The sequence below is a fragment of the Rattus norvegicus genome, chromosome 6 (genome assembly GCF_021556685.1).
Source record: "Rattus norvegicus strain SHRSP/BbbUtx chromosome 6, alternate assembly SHRSP_T2T, whole genome shotgun sequence".
NCBI lineage: Eukaryota > Metazoa > Chordata > Mammalia > Rodentia > Muridae > Rattus > Rattus norvegicus.
The window spans coordinates 81,469,083-81,485,962 of record NC_141539.1 but is presented as its reverse complement, the minus strand read 5'-3'; the positions used below and the strand labels follow the sequence as shown (position 1 = coordinate 81,485,962).

At 46.4% G+C, this 16,880-nt stretch overlaps 1 protein-coding gene across 5 annotated transcripts in view; it reads left to right on the top strand.

The window, feature by feature from the left end:
• Window positions 1-16,880, top strand: part of Foxa1 (forkhead box A1) — a 35,777-nt gene that overhangs the window by 1,006 nt on the left and 17,891 nt on the right. Inside the window, exons 2-4 of one of the 5 annotated variants that reach the window (XR_015621689.1) lie at window positions 1,618-2,917; window positions 4,738-4,886; window positions 5,626-7,205. Coding sequence is in view for 4 of the 5 variants with exons in the window: in NM_012742.2 (NP_036874.2) it covers window positions 1,618-2,952 (1,335 nt within the window). In the remaining variant the exon portion in view is untranslated. 5 annotated transcript variants of the gene reach the window in all.

The window sequence follows — 16,880 nt, the reverse complement described above, 5'->3', positions numbered from 1 at the left end:
CATTGCGAGGAAAATCGGGTACAGGCAGGGCCACTACCTATTTAAAGTACTTTTCTAGAAACAGCTGCCGATTACCTTCTAAAGTGTAATTACCGTTATCGAAAGCTCTTAACTGAGGAAGTCTCGTGCAGATCTTGGAGAGAGGACTAGAAATAAATCCCAAAGTAAAAGGTACTTTAAGATCTGTACAGAAAAGTACTGAATCCGAAAAGACGATTTATTTATTCGATTCTGTGTCTGAGAACCATATCTTTTGGAGTCTTCTTTTCGAATCTGCCCATCTCATGTTTCCAAATGGGACATTTGCTGATGAACATGAATTTAAGGACGTCAATAATTTCTGTTAGATTACCAGATAAGCAGTTATATGTCAGGACTCTGTGTTTTCTAACCACCGGGTTATTCTCTCGATTTCTATTGATGGAGATTTCGCTTGCTGACCATTTTTTAGTAGGAGCTCAGACCACTTTCAGGGGTTTAATTTTGATGCAGTCACCTCGGCCCACCAGAAAAGACCCCTATGGAAAGAGCCTTCTTATGTCTCAAAGCTGAGAATTAGGAAGCAGAATAGCATTAAGAGGAAGTAAGTGGAGTTTCACTTGGGAATTTTAAATTGTTCCCGTACTGCTCATGTAGTTTCAAAACCCAAGCTTTCGTGTGAGCAGCAACAACTATCAGTGTGTGTGTGTGTGTGTGTGTGTGTGTGTGTGTGAGTGAATTGTGCTACCAAAGTTTTCAGTTGTCAGAAGACTGCAAACAGGTAACAGAATTAAAGCAGGGTTTTGTGTAGCTTGAAGTCACGCTAAAGTTAATGATATGCACCGCGTTGGTCTGTTGCTCAGGCTTATTTTTTTTTCATTTTATTTTTTCCAGAACTTTAGTGAACTGATAAGTTTACTTCTTTTAAAATATTATCGTTACAAGTAGGTGGAAAGCATTGCTTCAAAATATAATAGAAAGTCATCTTTTGGCACCAGATCATAAGACAAAGCCAGTTGCTGGGAGATGAGTAATTGGGATGGGGGGGTGTCATATTGGCAAATAGGCCAATATGGGTGAGAGTTTAACAGCAGGCAACACAATGCATCCTGCTGTGCGATCAGCGGTGGCTGCCAGCCCTCCGAAGGGTGGGTGACTAGTTGGTGCCCGGTTGATCACCCAAACAGGCCTGTGTGGAACCTACATCCCCGTTGGGGTGAAGGGAAGAAGCAGGGGCTCAGACATAAATTCTAGTTTCGGAATTTCAAAATTGACCTGGCCAAAAGGCAAATTGTCTAGGCTGGTCTGGTCGATATAGCCTGTCATGGATGAAATGAAGGGACCTTAGAAGCCAGCCCCTGATCCAGGCTTGTAAGGCGATTACGCATCTTCCTGGGGACATATTTTCTGTGAGCATTAATCTTTCCTGCTTGCAGCGCTAGGATTTTCCCCCCTGCAGTGTAAGCCATCTTTGCATGGTCAGAGAAGGGCGCCTAACAGTTTGCATTGGCTGGGGAGTTCCGGAGCTCTGTAGAAATGCTGTTAGCTCGCCCCGGGCTTACCCCAGGCCAGCCAAACTCTGGGGCACACTACTAACCCCGCCCTTCGGGGCCTCTCCCCTCGCTGTCTCTGCTCCAGGCCTACTCCTCTGTCCCGGTCAGCAACATGAACTCCGGCCTGGGCTCCATGAACTCCATGAACACCTACATGACCATGAACACCATGACCACGAGCGGCAACATGACCCCGGCTTCCTTCAACATGTCCTACGCCAACCCGGGCTTAGGGGCCGGCCTGAGTCCGGGTGCTGTGGCCGGCATGCCCGGGGGCTCTGCAGGCGCCATGAACAGCATGACGGCGGCGGGCGTCACAGCCATGGGTGCGGCGCTGAGCCCGGGAGGCATGGGCTCCATGGGCGCGCAGCCCGCGGCCTCTATGAACGGCCTGGGTCCCTACGCTGCCGCCATGAACCCGTGCATGAGTCCCATGGCGTACGCTCCGTCCAATCTGGGCCGCAGCCGCGCGGGGGGCGGCGGCGACGCCAAGACGTTCAAGCGCAGTTACCCTCACGCCAAGCCGCCCTACTCCTACATCTCGCTCATCACCATGGCCATCCAGCAGGCGCCCAGCAAGATGCTCACGCTGAGCGAAATCTACCAGTGGATCATGGACCTCTTCCCCTATTACCGTCAGAACCAGCAGCGCTGGCAGAACTCCATTCGCCACTCACTGTCTTTCAACGATTGTTTCGTCAAGGTGGCGCGATCCCCGGACAAGCCGGGCAAGGGCTCCTACTGGACGCTGCACCCGGACTCCGGCAACATGTTCGAGAACGGCTGCTACTTGCGCCGTCAAAAGCGCTTCAAGTGTGAGAAGCAGCCGGGGGCCGGAGGTGGGAGTGGGGGCGGCGGCTCCAAGGGGGTCCCAGAAAACCGCAAAGACCCCTCAGGCCCGGTTAACCCCAGTGCCGAATCACCCATTCATCGGGGTGTGCACGGAAAGGCTAGCCAGCTAGAGGGCGCGCCGGCCCCCGGGCCCGCCGCCAGCCCCCAGACTCTGGACCACAGTGGGGCCACGGCGACAGGGGGCGCTTCGGAGTTGAAGTCTCCAGCTTCTTCATCTGCGCCCCCCATAAGCTCCGGGCCAGGGGCGCTGGCATCTGTACCCCCCTCTCACCCGGCACATGGCCTTGCACCCCACGAATCTCAGCTGCACCTGAAAGGGGACCCCCACTACTCCTTTAACCACCCCTTCTCCATCAACAACCTCATGTCCTCCTCGGAGCAGCAGCACAAGCTGGACTTCAAGGCATATGAGCAGGCACTGCAGTACTCTCCTTACGGCGCCACCTTGCCCGCCAGTCTGCCCCTTGGCAGCGCCTCAGTGGCCACGAGGAGCCCCATCGAGCCCTCAGCCCTGGAGCCGGCCTACTACCAAGGTGTGTATTCCAGACCCGTGCTAAATACTTCCTAGCTCCCAGAACTGAGGGTTTGTCTGCATGGCCAACCTGGTATGGTAGCAGGAGAGAAAAACCAACAGCAAACACACACACACACACACACACACACACACACACACACACACACACACACACACACGCCAAACGAACCACATAATACAATTCCAAATAGTTTTATTTTTCATGCACAATTTTCCCCGGTTCAAAGGACTGTTACTTTATTATTGTATTCAACACTCATCGTGTGTATTCCTACAGATACTACCGACTCCATACCAACAGTTTTTTTTTTTCTGGCAACATTCAATGATCCATAAATGTATATATAGAAAATCTTCCTCCTGTGCCCCTTCCCCCTCTTTCACTCCTTCCCCTGTGGACACATTCTAGTCCCGTGGCAGGGCTTTATTTAAAAAGATGGTCAAGTTTGTAAAATATTTGTTTGTGCTTTTTTTGTTGTTGTTGCTCCTCCTCCGTACTTAGGCCCACCACACGAGTTTACAGGTCTGTGACGATATCCTTAACTCAGTAAAGATGGGAAAGGTAAAGAAAACAAGTAGACAGTAGGGGCTCTTGAGAGCATTGAAAGGTAGGACAGCCATTATGCAGGAAGGTTAAAAACAGGTTCCATCCATCGCGGCCATTTGTTTTTAGCCTACGTTTCAGATGCATTCAGTTAGCGGACGTCTTTAAATGAAATGCATATATATGTTATGGACTTAATATCGTGCCCAGGTATGAAGACCTCGTTCACTTTTGCATAACACGTAGAGGAAATAGCTAGGTGATAGATGTGCTACGTTTTCAAAAATTGCCTGACCAAGTTACAAGGAAACCCCTACACGCTTGTCCTCTCCACCCACCTACCACCCTGGAAATCCAATTCTTCAGGAACCACCTTCCTTCCTAATTCTGCTCCTTGCTTTGCAGAGAGCCATCATGGTCATGTCATTCTGAGGTCACATGTATAAAATTAGCCTTTGTGTATGTATGCCATTTAAAGGTTCCCCCAACCCCAGGGGAAAAAGGAAGTATCATACTATCGAGGAGACAGAAGTTATAAGAAATGCATTTCAAAATTTGGTCCGGAGTTCCAAAATCCCAATTGTGGCCATTTTAGTTATTACCATCCTATTGGTTCATCCAGTGTTAATGCACTTTCCACAGTTAGACGTGATGTTAGTGTTAGACAAACGGGTTTCATTATTGCCTTCTCAATGTTAATTTATTGCATGGTTTATTCCTTTTCTTTACAGCCGAAATTGCTTTAAGTGATGGTTAAAATGACAAATTAAAATGTTAATTTTTATCGATGTGATTTGTAATTAAGATATTTTGATTTCAATAACAAAAAATAATACACGATTTTAATCTGTGGAATGTGTTTCTGATCATTTGCAGTTAAGGAATTTAAATAAATCACATGTTAACGACAAAGAATTTCTGTCTTTCCTCTTTCACTCAAAATCCAAAATAGATCTTTAATTTGAATTCAAAATAGGTCTTCTGAATGGGATGTTTTTCAAATTCTGAAATTTAATATCAAAGAAAAACAGGGGTATAATGAAAATAAAACAACTTAAATCAATGTGTAATAGTAAAATGTAGCAAAAAGAATTCAATTAAAGCAGGTGGGTAATCTGACACTATTCCAAGAACTGAGTTTTAAAAAATTATTACCAGTAATGCTTTCTTGAGGGTTTATTTTGGGGGAAGGGGTGAGCCTTCTGTGTCTCTTTTTAATTTTTTTTTTCTGGTTTGAAATTAAATGATCGTTTCCCGATTTTTCCTAATTCTAGAAGTATTTGAATAAGAATAAAATAGCAACCGTGGCTGCTAAAATTAAGTTATCTACCACAGACTCTGAACCCTGAAACAAAACTTGGCTGTCATAGTTTGGAGAGTTGGAGGAGGAGGGCAGTTAATTCATTCCTGCCGGGGAAGCTTTGTGAGTATTTCAGGGTAGCTGCTGTTTTGTGTTTTGTGAAGATATTTTTAAAATATTGTTTCTAAGAACTTAAGGCTGATGGCTTGTTTGCCTTGTAAGACGCTTTGAAATGCAACTTCACACCCCATAGTTGCTTGAGATCACAAAATCATTAATCTCCTTTGATAGTAGGTTCACTTTCCAGTCCACCTATTTCTTTGTAAGGCTTGTTCGGATTGACACCAACAATAACAGCACAAGCCGAAGCAGAGGCTGGCCTGCCTGAGCCCTCATGTGTGTGTGAACCCCATCCTCACCGGGGCTTGAACTTGGGCAGCCTGTACTGTGATCGCAGTACTCCACACTGCAGACAAGATATAAAAAAAAAAAAAAAGAGCCGTGCCAGTCGCTTAATTATCGAGTAATTACCTCCCCAGATGAGAAAAGGGGTGCCACGTAGCCACTTGAGAAAAATCCAGAAATCCCTGCTTTGCTCTCTGCCACTAATGAAAGGAGGGAAGAGAAATTGCTGCGTGAGTAATTTCAAAACTTAATTCCTAGCCCTCTAAAGGACATCAAGCATATCCCAAAGACGGGAAAAGCTTTCGATCCCAACAGTTACACATACCACGGGTAAATAAATGAATGCCAATAAATTCAAACTCTCATGTAATACAAAAGCGTGATCTTCGGCCTTTGCTTTTCTCATGTTGCCCTGAAATGAAAGTCTAACTTCGGATGCGGTCCCTTTCTCCCCCAGGCTTGTGTAGGTCTTAGGTCTTGCTCCTCGACTCTTCGTGGAGTTTTCTGGGTTTGCAGAGGAGAGGAGCCTGTGGTCCAGGCCTCCCTCGGAACGGGCGAGGCGGGATGAGGGAAGCCAGAGCGGCGGGTCGGCTTCGAGCCGGTTCCGAGTCTACGCTCTCCGCCACCTCCGGACAACGCGCGCCTCTGGATGCTCGCAGGCTGGGGGCCCGGGACAGATGGTTGCTGGGGAAGAGGGGGCAGAGCGGACCGCGCAAGCATCCCGAGGTGACAAATGCAGTTAGTTCTTCATTGTTTGGGCATTTTCCCCTCCTAGCGAATAAATCTTCTGTTGAGCCACAGACCTAAAAAGTCAACAAAGGAGGCCGGGCGCCGGGTCTCCGGCCCACCCCGCGGCCTGCCCGGCCGAGTCGCTCCCGCTGCGTAATCCCTTCCTCGGAAACCCCGACACACAAACGCCGGCTCGCCGGACCAGGGCGCCGCGCCGGGGCCAGGAAGAAAACATCTGTGCTTCCAGCGGCGCACAGGGACCCTCCCGAGAGCGCCGCCTGCGACGACCCCGACATCCTCCGCCCCCACCCCGTTTTAGACCCCGGGCCCCTGATTTCTTCTCCCGTGCTTCATCCTCCAGAAAGTGGACGTACAGGGCTCAGCAGACGCCCGGAGCTCAGATTTTTTTTAGGAATTTTGCTCGGGATAGGGGAGGGGTCAGAAGCGGGGGTGGCGAGGAGGGCTTCCAACTGACCCAAGTGGAAAGTTTCAGGGGCCGTGGGATTCACCACGCCGCGGAGTAAACAGTAACACAGAAAAACCTTTGGGCCGTGAGTGCAGTGCGGGCCTGGGAGAGGAGCCTCAATAATTATTTTCACCGTGTGCTTGGAAGCTCAGCTCTGAAACCTTTTTAAACATTGATTGGAAAAATAAAACAAAAAAGAGCCCAAGATAGATACAGAAGTTCTATTCAGCGCAACTAAACGACTCGGAAGCCTTCCCAAGCAGAAGGCAGCTCAGCCGAGATCACCTTCAAATCTCAAAGATAAAATTCAATTTCTATTGTCCCTTCGTGGCCTCCCGCTCTGCAGAAAGATGGATGGGAAGTAATAGGCGATGTAAAATGAACATATGCCTGTCTAGTTCTTTTCTTTTTTCAGAAGGCAGATTTCATTGAAACTGTTAAACATTTTTTTTCTCGAGTTTAACCGTTTTGAATGAGCCACAACAGAAGAGAATTCCAAGAATGATAAAATTATAAAATTCTGTTATTTGGCATTTAAAATATTGATCTCAGTTCCATGAAAATGCTTATTAAGTTTCTTTACAAAAAAAACCTACCGTGATCAATAGAAATTCCTTTCACTGCAGACGAAACTAGGAGACCTGTAGCCCAAATTAATTAACCTTTCCTCAAGATCAATTGGTTTTCTGTTGATTTAGCAGTAATATCATAGAACATTTAGCTATAATGTATTTTAATGTGACACTTCAGTATGTCAAGAGGAAAACCCTCATTGAAAATAAAATTGCTTAAATTATGTTGTATGTATTTAATAAAGTTTTAAAAATTGTCTTGAAAATTAACTATTTGCTTGGATTGTGGATGTGTTTTGCAATCAAACGCAGTTAGAGAATGCCAAGGTAACTGAGTGCAAGAAGAAATGATCATTACAAGCTAACCTGACCTAAATAGGTAATCAAATTATGTTGAAATTTAGGTATAAAATCTACCCAAATTGAAAGTGTAAAAAGAGTCTCGGAAGACCAAGAATGTAAGGGAGAACAGCATAGCCGAGCTTATAACGTCCTTAGAGTCAATCCTTTGCCGAGAGAGGACATTTTAAAAAGTAGCCACATTAGCGAGCTTTATTGCCACCTAAGGTTAGTATTCAGTGTGTCGAATACATTTAACAACAGACTTCTTTAAGTCCAAATAGTTAACTTTGGGACATAATGATTCCGTTGGTATTTCTCTATTTCCCTCCCAGGCCAGCTCCATTCATTGAACTTTGCACAGCTGGGTTTGCAGTCCTCACCCCCGCCCCCTTTCCTCCAGCCCTTTTAGGAAGCATTGTGGAACTGGAGAATACCTAAGAGAAGTTCAGTTGTCACCTGTAAAACACAGTTTCATTCCAAACACTTTAAAACCTGGCCAAGGGGGAATTCACTCCTACTGACTTTCTTGCCCCAACTTCTCCCTCACGTCTCCGATCACTATAGCTACGACCACACTCCCTAAGAGTAATGTCCACTTTTCCTCTGCAGCCCCGGGAGCGAAGGCTTAGAAGTGCCACTTCAGGATACTTTGGAGTGCGCTAAAATTGCAGGCGATTTGCAATTTCGAGGCAGGGTATCATCCCTTAAAATCTGAGACGGAAGGGGTTGTGTTCCGGACTTTAGAATCCAGGTGAGATGCTGTTGAAATCCGACTTAGACCCTGATCGGGGACACGAGGGAAAACAAGATTCAAAGTTCTACTCATGAGGTCGCCTTCTACTTCCCCGAACTCTTTTTAAGGATTACACGTCGGTGGCCCCAGAAACCCCTGAACCTAAGAGAAGCCACCTGGAAATTCTTCCCTCCATTCCAAAGCATTGCCAGGAAATAGAAAACAATCAAAGAAACTCGAAGCCGGGACTTATTTCCCGGCTCCTCTGAAGTTTGCTGCCCTATTGCTCGTCTAATCACGTCCTCGGCTGAGGTTCTCCTTTTCTTCTTTCTTTCCCTTTCTCTGACATCGAGGAGTTATTTTTTAAACGTCAATTGAATGCGAAAACTGTAAGGGTCTCTGTCGAGGTTTGTTTCGTTTATAGATGTAATTGTAAGAGTCCTTTACGCAGGAGGGAGGAAATAAGTGTCTTGTACCGTCTGTGCTCCCCAACACTGTTTTTCTCTGCACTAACTAGGTATTTGGGACGTCTGGGGGAACATTTGTCTAGCTTTGGGTTCCACCTGGAAGCTCTGAGCTCCATGCCTAGGCGCCCAGTTATGAACTCCAAGCCCACAGAGGCTGAGCTGAGCTAAGAGCCCTCGCTCCCTCGTTGTCGTGCTTGGCGTTTTCCGGGTGGAGGCGGTTACACTGGCTGGGGCTGCACTGAGCGGTGAAGTGGGCAGGACATTGTCCAGGTTTTCTGGCCTCTCCCTGGAGTCACAAGGCCTTCTGCCGACACGCGCTTCCTTTGTGTTATGCCTGGCTAATATATTAATGGGGCGGATAACCCGGATCCTTCGGGCAGAGGGAGGAGGTCCGTGGTGGGGAGGGCCCTGAAAGGAGCAGTAGGGGTTTCGGTGGCCAACCCTGGGACCAGAGTCCAGAGGAGGGTGTGGGGGCTTGGAAGGCCGAGAGGATGGATCCATGTGGGGCAATGAAAATAAATGCCTTCAACAAGTTTTTAGAAAAGGTGACCCGGTGCCCTCCTCCTGACTATGTGAGAAAATTGTCGAGTGTCCGTCACCCCCCACCCCCGTGGAAAACCCTCAGCGGTCCCTTTTCGAGGTACACACTTTTGCAGTCGAACTCAGCTAACAATGCTAGGGTCCAGGGTGCAGAAAGAATGACACCGATCAGCTGGATCTGTGGCCCTCACCGAGACCTCCACTTTCCCGAAGGAAGGGCGGTTCTAGCTCCTGAAGGATACCCTAAGGGGACCCCCCCCCCCCTACCTCCCGCACCACTCCACCAAATCCGAAGGATGCATCAAATTGGATCTCAGTCCTAGGCAGGCCCCAGGGTCTCCTCCTCTGGGTACTGGCCTTGGGTCCAGTCCCAGCTCCTCGGGGACTAGCCTCCTTCCCGCCAGGCCCACGGTCCTGCGCGCCAGACGGGGCCCGGGTGCCCTGAGACATATGCTGCCCTCAGGCCTGCGGCCCAACGTGGTGCTCATTGCTGAGGCGGTTCTCAGCCCATCAAAAGCCCGGGCTTTCTTCAGCCTTATGGGCCACGAGGTGAACAACAATGCCCGGGCCCCTTCACTTCAAAAGCAGCGATCAGGGGAAAGGCTCCCCCAGAGAATTTTTTTTTCTTCTCCTCCTCGGCCTTTCATTTCTAGTTTTTAAAAAAAGGCACCAGCAACTCCAAGGCCCGGGCAAGCCTAATGCCCTTTGATGGGGATTGAATTCATTATCTCCAATAACACAATTGTGCTTGGCCAACGAAAAGAGCAAAGCAGGGCTCTAGCCTGTCCAAGGGGACCAGCCAGGAGGGGCGGGACAGCCAGGCTTGCTCTAAGGGACCCGCACCAGGGCGCGGTCCCAGCCCGCCAGTCCAGCCTGGGGCACCAGCGGGCTCGGCGACGCTGCAGGACCCGGACTGGGCAGAGGTGGGGCGGGCCCCGCAGCGCTGTGTTTACTCAGCTCCATCGCGGCCTCAGGAGGCCACCAGCCAGCTCCAGGCATCCGGGGCGCGCCGGGCAGGCGGCTGCCCAGTGGCCCTAGCTACCGGCCCCCTCGATCCTGGACGTCGTGCTCCACCCCAGAGCCCAGAGTACTCATCCCTCCCTCCCAGCCCCCAGTTGAGGAGCTCCCCATTGGCTTTCACGCTAGGTATCCAGAGAAGGACATCAAGGAGCCTGGGCTGAACACTATGTCCCCCACAGCAGGCTGCAGAAGTCTTGTGCTGGCACTGCCACCCTGGGGTACTGCTCACAACCCGGTGCAGGTGCCCTCTGCTGCAAGGTTCCTCCAGGGTCCCTGCCTCATTAGCACTCTCCAACATTTCTTTGCTTCTCTGCTTTTCTAGTGCATGGAAATTAAAACAGGCATCATCAATTCATTGGCTCTCTGTGTGTGTGTGTGTGTGTGTGTGTGTGTGTGTGTGTGTGTGTGTGTGTGTGTATAAGTGTGTGTGTGTGTTTCTGAGTGGGTGTAAGAGTGTGTGTGTGTGTGTGTTTGTGTGTCTGGGAGAGAGACAGAGACAGAGAGACAGACAGAAAGACAGATAGACAGAGAGAGACAGAGAGACTGATTAAAGAAACACTGTCAAAGATGTTTACATCTCTGGTTAGTTTGTTTAGCTTGGTGCTGTGGTCATGACCAAGCTTCCAACAGGAGCCCATTCTCTCAGTTAGGAAAAGAATGTGCTGAAGTTTTAGTTCTGCTAGATAAAGAATAATCTAAAAAACAGGACATAAGGTGCTTCTGTTCATTTTAAGTGACAATGCTGTGTGGTGCGGATGGGTCATTTCTCACCAATTACTCATGGTTATCCCAACTCTCAAGCACGGTACCTAGCTGTCTGGCGGCATATCCAGAAGACTCTTGCATCTAGCAAGGAGGCAGTGAAGGCAGATCTGCTGGTTTGAGGTAAACGTTGAAAAGTGTGTCTTATTTAAGGCTTCCAGACAGGTATTAGTCTCATCAGGAGACACGGGGCTTTAGTTATTTAATTCCTTCCGCTGAGAAACCTAGACTACTTTTGTGGACCTCACATCACCTTCCAGCTTTTTAGGTCTAAGCACTTGGAGAAGAGGAGAGAAATTCCATCGTCATAGATAAAATTTAACGGAAGCCAGTTTCCTTTCTTTCCTTTCTTGTCCCATTAGCGCACATTAAGATACATGTTAATTCTTGTAGTGTGCAGTCTTTATGTTTTTCATTTACTTCAAAAACCGTACAAAACACCCATCTCTGTGGTATTCTGTGTATTTAATGAAGACATATATAGACAATTTTCTCTAATTTTTGAGACAGTCTTGTCATGTAGCCTAGGCTGGCCTCCGGAGCTCACAATCCTACTGATTCTGTCTTCCCAGGATATGGCTTATACCTGGCTCAAGTTCTATTTTCTGCCTGAGTTTTAAACTTCAGACACCAGAGGTTATAAAGAAAAAGTGACTTTGGGAAACCCACCCTTCTTTTTATTAACATATTAAAACTGGGCTTGAATCTTGATGACAGACTACATGCAAATGACTTCCTTCAGTCACCTTTAATAAACTGTCTTTGCAACATAAAATGAAGGTTTAACCTCTGCCTTGAATCCTGGCATGTATTTTGCACAAGCAGGACACTGCTGTGCTCCTTCCTCCGAAGCAACAGGACAGCCCTGTGGTTTTCTCACATAAACAATTTGTCTAGTGCCAGAACACACATGCAGGATTATGTGACTTCACATGAGCCAGCCATCACAGGATGGAAGAATTACTAAACAAAAGATATTCCAATTTCTATGTAGATGTCTTTGGCAGGAATAGGCAAGGGAGAAGACATAAGACATTTCAGGAAAGCTGAGAATTTACTACTATGTGAAGCACAGCCTCAAAGCTCACCCCAGCCTAGAAAACCAACCAATTACTCGGCCACGGATACAGTAATAGGAAAGACCCGTTCTGTCTTCAGTCCACTCATCCTGTAAGATCACTTCTCAGAAGGTTTCCCAACCTGATCTGGAATAGATCTAAATGGTAAGGATGGACTTCTTGAGTTCATGCATGTGATTAAGCATGTATGATATAGGACACTTTTGCCAAAGAATCCCCACCTCTCTCCCACATTATAATGAAATCGGCTGAGATATTTCCAGTGTGCCTCTTTTGAGTATGCATTCTCATTATCTCAAACTTGCTTCAGGTACCTGAAACCTTGTCTAACTGATAATCCAGACAATTTAAATGCACTTTCTTTAGTCCCCACCTAAGACTGATCCAGACAGAACATCCTACAGAAGGAAACACCTATAATATAGACAAGCACTGCTTTCCAACTCCAGATACTAACAGGAGAAAAGGGAAGTTAAATGTCAAATTCCTTCCAATGGTACCATTATTCTCGATAACAGATTCAGTAACTTTATGAGATTAACCACCAAAAGTTAGTCATTGTTGCCCATCTACTTTTAAAGAAAGGTTTATGTCGACCAGTCAGTCATAGGATGCCCCCCACCCTCTTTCGTTCCGTAATATTTGTTACTGTGGCTCAGATTTACACGTAGCCTATCAGGCATAGTTTTACGTAGCAAGCAGTTAAGGCAGATCTTTGTGAAACTTCTTGAGAGACATAATACTTCTCTATGGTTCGTAGAGACTTGGAAGCTGAAGCTTCCGATACATGGAAAGATTCACATCCCCTCTGTATAGTAGTGGCCAATGGGCCATAGCAAACCAAGGATTAACTCCCCAGGCTACACCTGACTCCTGAATTGCAATGTCTCTGCTGAGTCCGGCAAGCAGAGAGGGAGTGCTTGTTTCGTCTAACTAATAGTTCAAGTGGTAGTCATAGTCATAATAATTCTTAGAATGATTAAGTTGTAGAGGAAAAGAGGAATACTGAGAAATAATCTCCATTCAATTCCATTCAGCTCATTCATCATCTATAACAGAATGGATGAGACATTAAGTTGGACTCACAATCCAAGTGAAAGGCTGTGAGGCCCCTGATGATTCAAAGGGCAACGTTAGGAAGCTGTCTAGTAATGTCACAATCGATAGGAAGCCATTGAGTGTAACAAGGGCACGAGCTTCCTGGAGGTGGCTGCTGAGGGCTGAGTCCTACCCAATTCTTGGTTGTACCACTGGAACTGTGAAGTGCTATTGACTTCCTGTATGCCACGCACGATTTTGAAGATATTCTCTAAAGCCTTCTAAGATAAAATAAGGCAATCTCCCACCTCAGCCCCTAGCATCTGTTCTCCCATCCATGCTATAGTGTTCTTTTTACTTACAGTTTTTGAGATGCAGTCTCACTTATCTCAAAATGAACTCGGGACGGCCTCAAACTCACAATCTCCTGCCTCAGACGCACACGTACTGGGATTATAGACATGTGTCCCCTTGTCTGGCCTCTCTTACATTGTTACCAGATAGTGCTGTTTGGACAATAAGCTGAGATTTTAAGGGTAAGCACGACTTGAGTCTGGGGAGAGAACTCGGGTTAAAGAGCATGCCTTGTTCTTACAGATGACCAGGGTTTGATTCCTAGCACCCAAGTGGTGCTCAAATGCGCATGCAGGCCAATACTAAAACACGTATAAAAGTGTTTGTAAGAGGGGGGGAAGCACAATTTGACTTTAATGGAGAATGCCTCTCTTTAGGGCATCCTCAGCAACACAGAGGAGTACTGGGCATGAGCAAAGAGTCCCTCTAGATACAGGCAGCCAACTGGTGACTCGAAATATAAATGCTGTTGCTTCATGAAATTCTTGTCAGTCGTACTCATGATTTGGTATATTGGATTTGTAACAAGGGGTTGTAAACAGTGACTACTAGATTATCATTAAAATAATAAGGTAGTTTTAAGCTCAGGAAAGTAACTTGTTTTAAAAGGAACACAGAGCACTGAAGTCACTAGGGAAAGGGAGAGCCTAAAAGAGAAGGCTGTGAGTCCAACCACAGAGGCGTCAGGAGGCACTCAGCCTTCTACAGCCTCCGTAGCCAGGGGACAGACCCAGGGAGTGAAAGATAGCACAGAAGCAAATTAATGGGGCGGGTGTGGGGGGGGCAGGGGGTTGGTGGTGGTGTAGCTAGTCAGTGTGTTGATGAGGAAGGGCCTGGCGGGAAAAGATTTGGTGTCGTCATAGCAACCGGCTCAGCCCTGCTCCCCCTGAAGTCCATTCAGCTCTGAGCTGCCGGAACACGTTTTTAATTAAAGCGTATAAAAGTTGTTTTGTAAGGACTTCTCCTCATCCGATAGGTTTCAAAATGGTTAATCAGGCTTCATCTCCTTTTGATGCTCCAAGAGCATGGGCTATGTGGCATGCACAGAATCTGTTGTTGCCGCTGTTGCTGCTGCTGCTGCTGCTGCTACTGCTGCTGCCCCTGAGTGAGTTGTCTCTTTATCACACCTAATGCCAGGAATGAGACAAGTATCCAGTAATTTAGACGCCCGTAAACAGAATTCCAGAGGACTAGGGAATGCACTTTTTTTTTTCTTGGTGGTGGCTGGGAGTGTTGATTTTCTTGCTCTGGATACAGAAGGACTGTCTTATGGGTGGGTATTGTCACTGGCTGATGTTCTATTTAGCTCTGGAAAATGGCAATGTTTTTTTTTTTTGTTTGTTTTTTTGTTTTTCTATGAGAGATGCAGTTCAAAACTCAAAATAAAGTTACAAATTATTTGTATTGACTAATATTTAAACTAGCCTAAGTATTTGGAGAAAGACAATTTGTATCACTCATAAAATGGCAACCCACTCCATATTTTTAGAGGCTAAAGGACGCACACTCCTAAATCCTTGGCGACTTCATGATACACAGCGAAAGTGACATTTTGTAATTTAATACAACAGATGACTTAGTAAAAGACACCATCTTTGTGGAAACACCGAACAGCTTCTTAGCTGACGTAAACCTCTGCACTTTTTCATCTCCTGTTGTAGTTGGGATCTTATATAGAAGATGATTTCACCTGTGGTCTGTCCCTCCAGGGTACCTGTTTCAACTGGCTATTTCTACTTCTATATCGAAATAAACTTCATTAGATCTGGTGGGAGGAGTCCTGTCTCCTCTCTAGGGGCAACTTATGCAACAACTGATTTTACCAAGCACCAGTCCTAAATGAAGCCACTCTGTAACCAGAAGACTCAGACAAAAACAAGACCACTTTGTAGTTTTTGTCTAAACCCACATAAGAACAAGGTATCTGGGAAAAACCACAGTATAGTAAATATTCCACCACCCCAAGTAACAGAATTCCCTATTCTTTGCAAATCACAGTTTTAACTTCATTTTTGAATTTTCTTTTTCAAGTTAAGGTTTAGGAAGATACCCAACCCCTGCATCCCAACAGCTCCCAAATTCAAAGTTTATGTTCTGAATTTTCCACCAATCACCTACCACAATCCGCAATCCTGTATTAACCTTAAGTGGAAATGCTCAATTCCCTTGGTGTGTGGCCTCTCTTATTTTCAACAAGCCACAAACTCAGCCCCCTCAACTGTCAGTGCCTGATGGTCTCTGCTAGGGGACACTGACAAGGTCTCTGCTAAAGGACCTCATGGTTTGTGCCATCACAGCCACCACTGGCTGACACTTCATACTCATTGTTTTTTAAACAAGAACTACAGTTGACTTTTATACTTGTCTACGTGGTACTTGATGGATAATCCACATATTTAAATAAAAGCTTTCTTCAATAACAAGGCTCCCTAAAATTACTATATATTTTTATTCTCTTAGCCATTCAAGCACAATAATCATTTCACCCCTGAGTCACCCCTCCTGTGCCTGTAATTAATTAGGGTGTTCTTGTCAACGTTCCGCATTACTCCACCTGCAATCTTGCCTTAATCACTTTGTCAAAGATCACGGGTTTTGACTCTACTACTGTTCGCTATTTTTTAAACGAACCTCCAGGTCTTTTTGGTCAACTCTTGTCAGGGCTGGCACATCATTTCTAGCCTAATATTCAGAATAAAAGCTTTCAGGGAGTACAAACAAGACCTACTCTCTCGAGGCTGAAGTTCCACAGTAAGAACTGAGTAAACAGTAAGAGTTCCCTCCATAAAAAGAGAAAAAAGCCCTTTTACGTTGCAACACGGGATGAGAGTGTACAGGTCCCCACAGGACCACAGGACTCGGTTAAAAAGGAAAAAATAAAGCGAGGTATACTTAGAAGATTCTCGATCCGGTTAGGAACTAAGCCGTGGTTTCTGAAGGATAGTTTAGCCTGGAAATGCTCGCCAGAGAAGGAAGCATTGCTGTTCAGTTGGAGGGTCACACAGTTGCTTCAAGCTTGGGCGAGAGAGGAGCCTTCCCTTGTTTACAGAGGACAAAATGAGCGCAAAGGGTAGATATCCGTAGACTGCAGGTGACCATCTATGTGAAGTCTTAGATCGAGCAGTTCCTTCAGGAATAATGGGCATCTCAACGCCAGATTAGATAAACATTTCCCTCAAGTTACCTCGTTATCTCCTTTGATCCCACCAACTGACTTTTTCTTGTCTCCCCCCCACCCATCCCCACTCTCCACACCTTGCATTCCCCCACCCCACCCCAGTTTCTTTGTGTAGCCCTGGCTCACTTCTTGTAGTATCACAATTCTGATGGAGCTGGGGCCAAAACAATCCCAGGTTGTTGGTGTCTTTTTATTCATAGAGCTTGAAAGGTGTTATCTGTTGTTTCTGATTTCTGTTTCTCTCACAAGCCAGCTCTCAGTCCTAGTCTTACTATCTTGTATTTATTTCCTTAATTTTTCCTTCTTATTCAAGTTGCTGGTACTCCTAACATTTTGGTTGTCTTTGGATCCGGTTCTGTTGACCTCATCACTTAATTTTTTGCGTGTAATTTTTTTTTGTTTTAATGCATTTCCATCTCTTCAAACAATAAA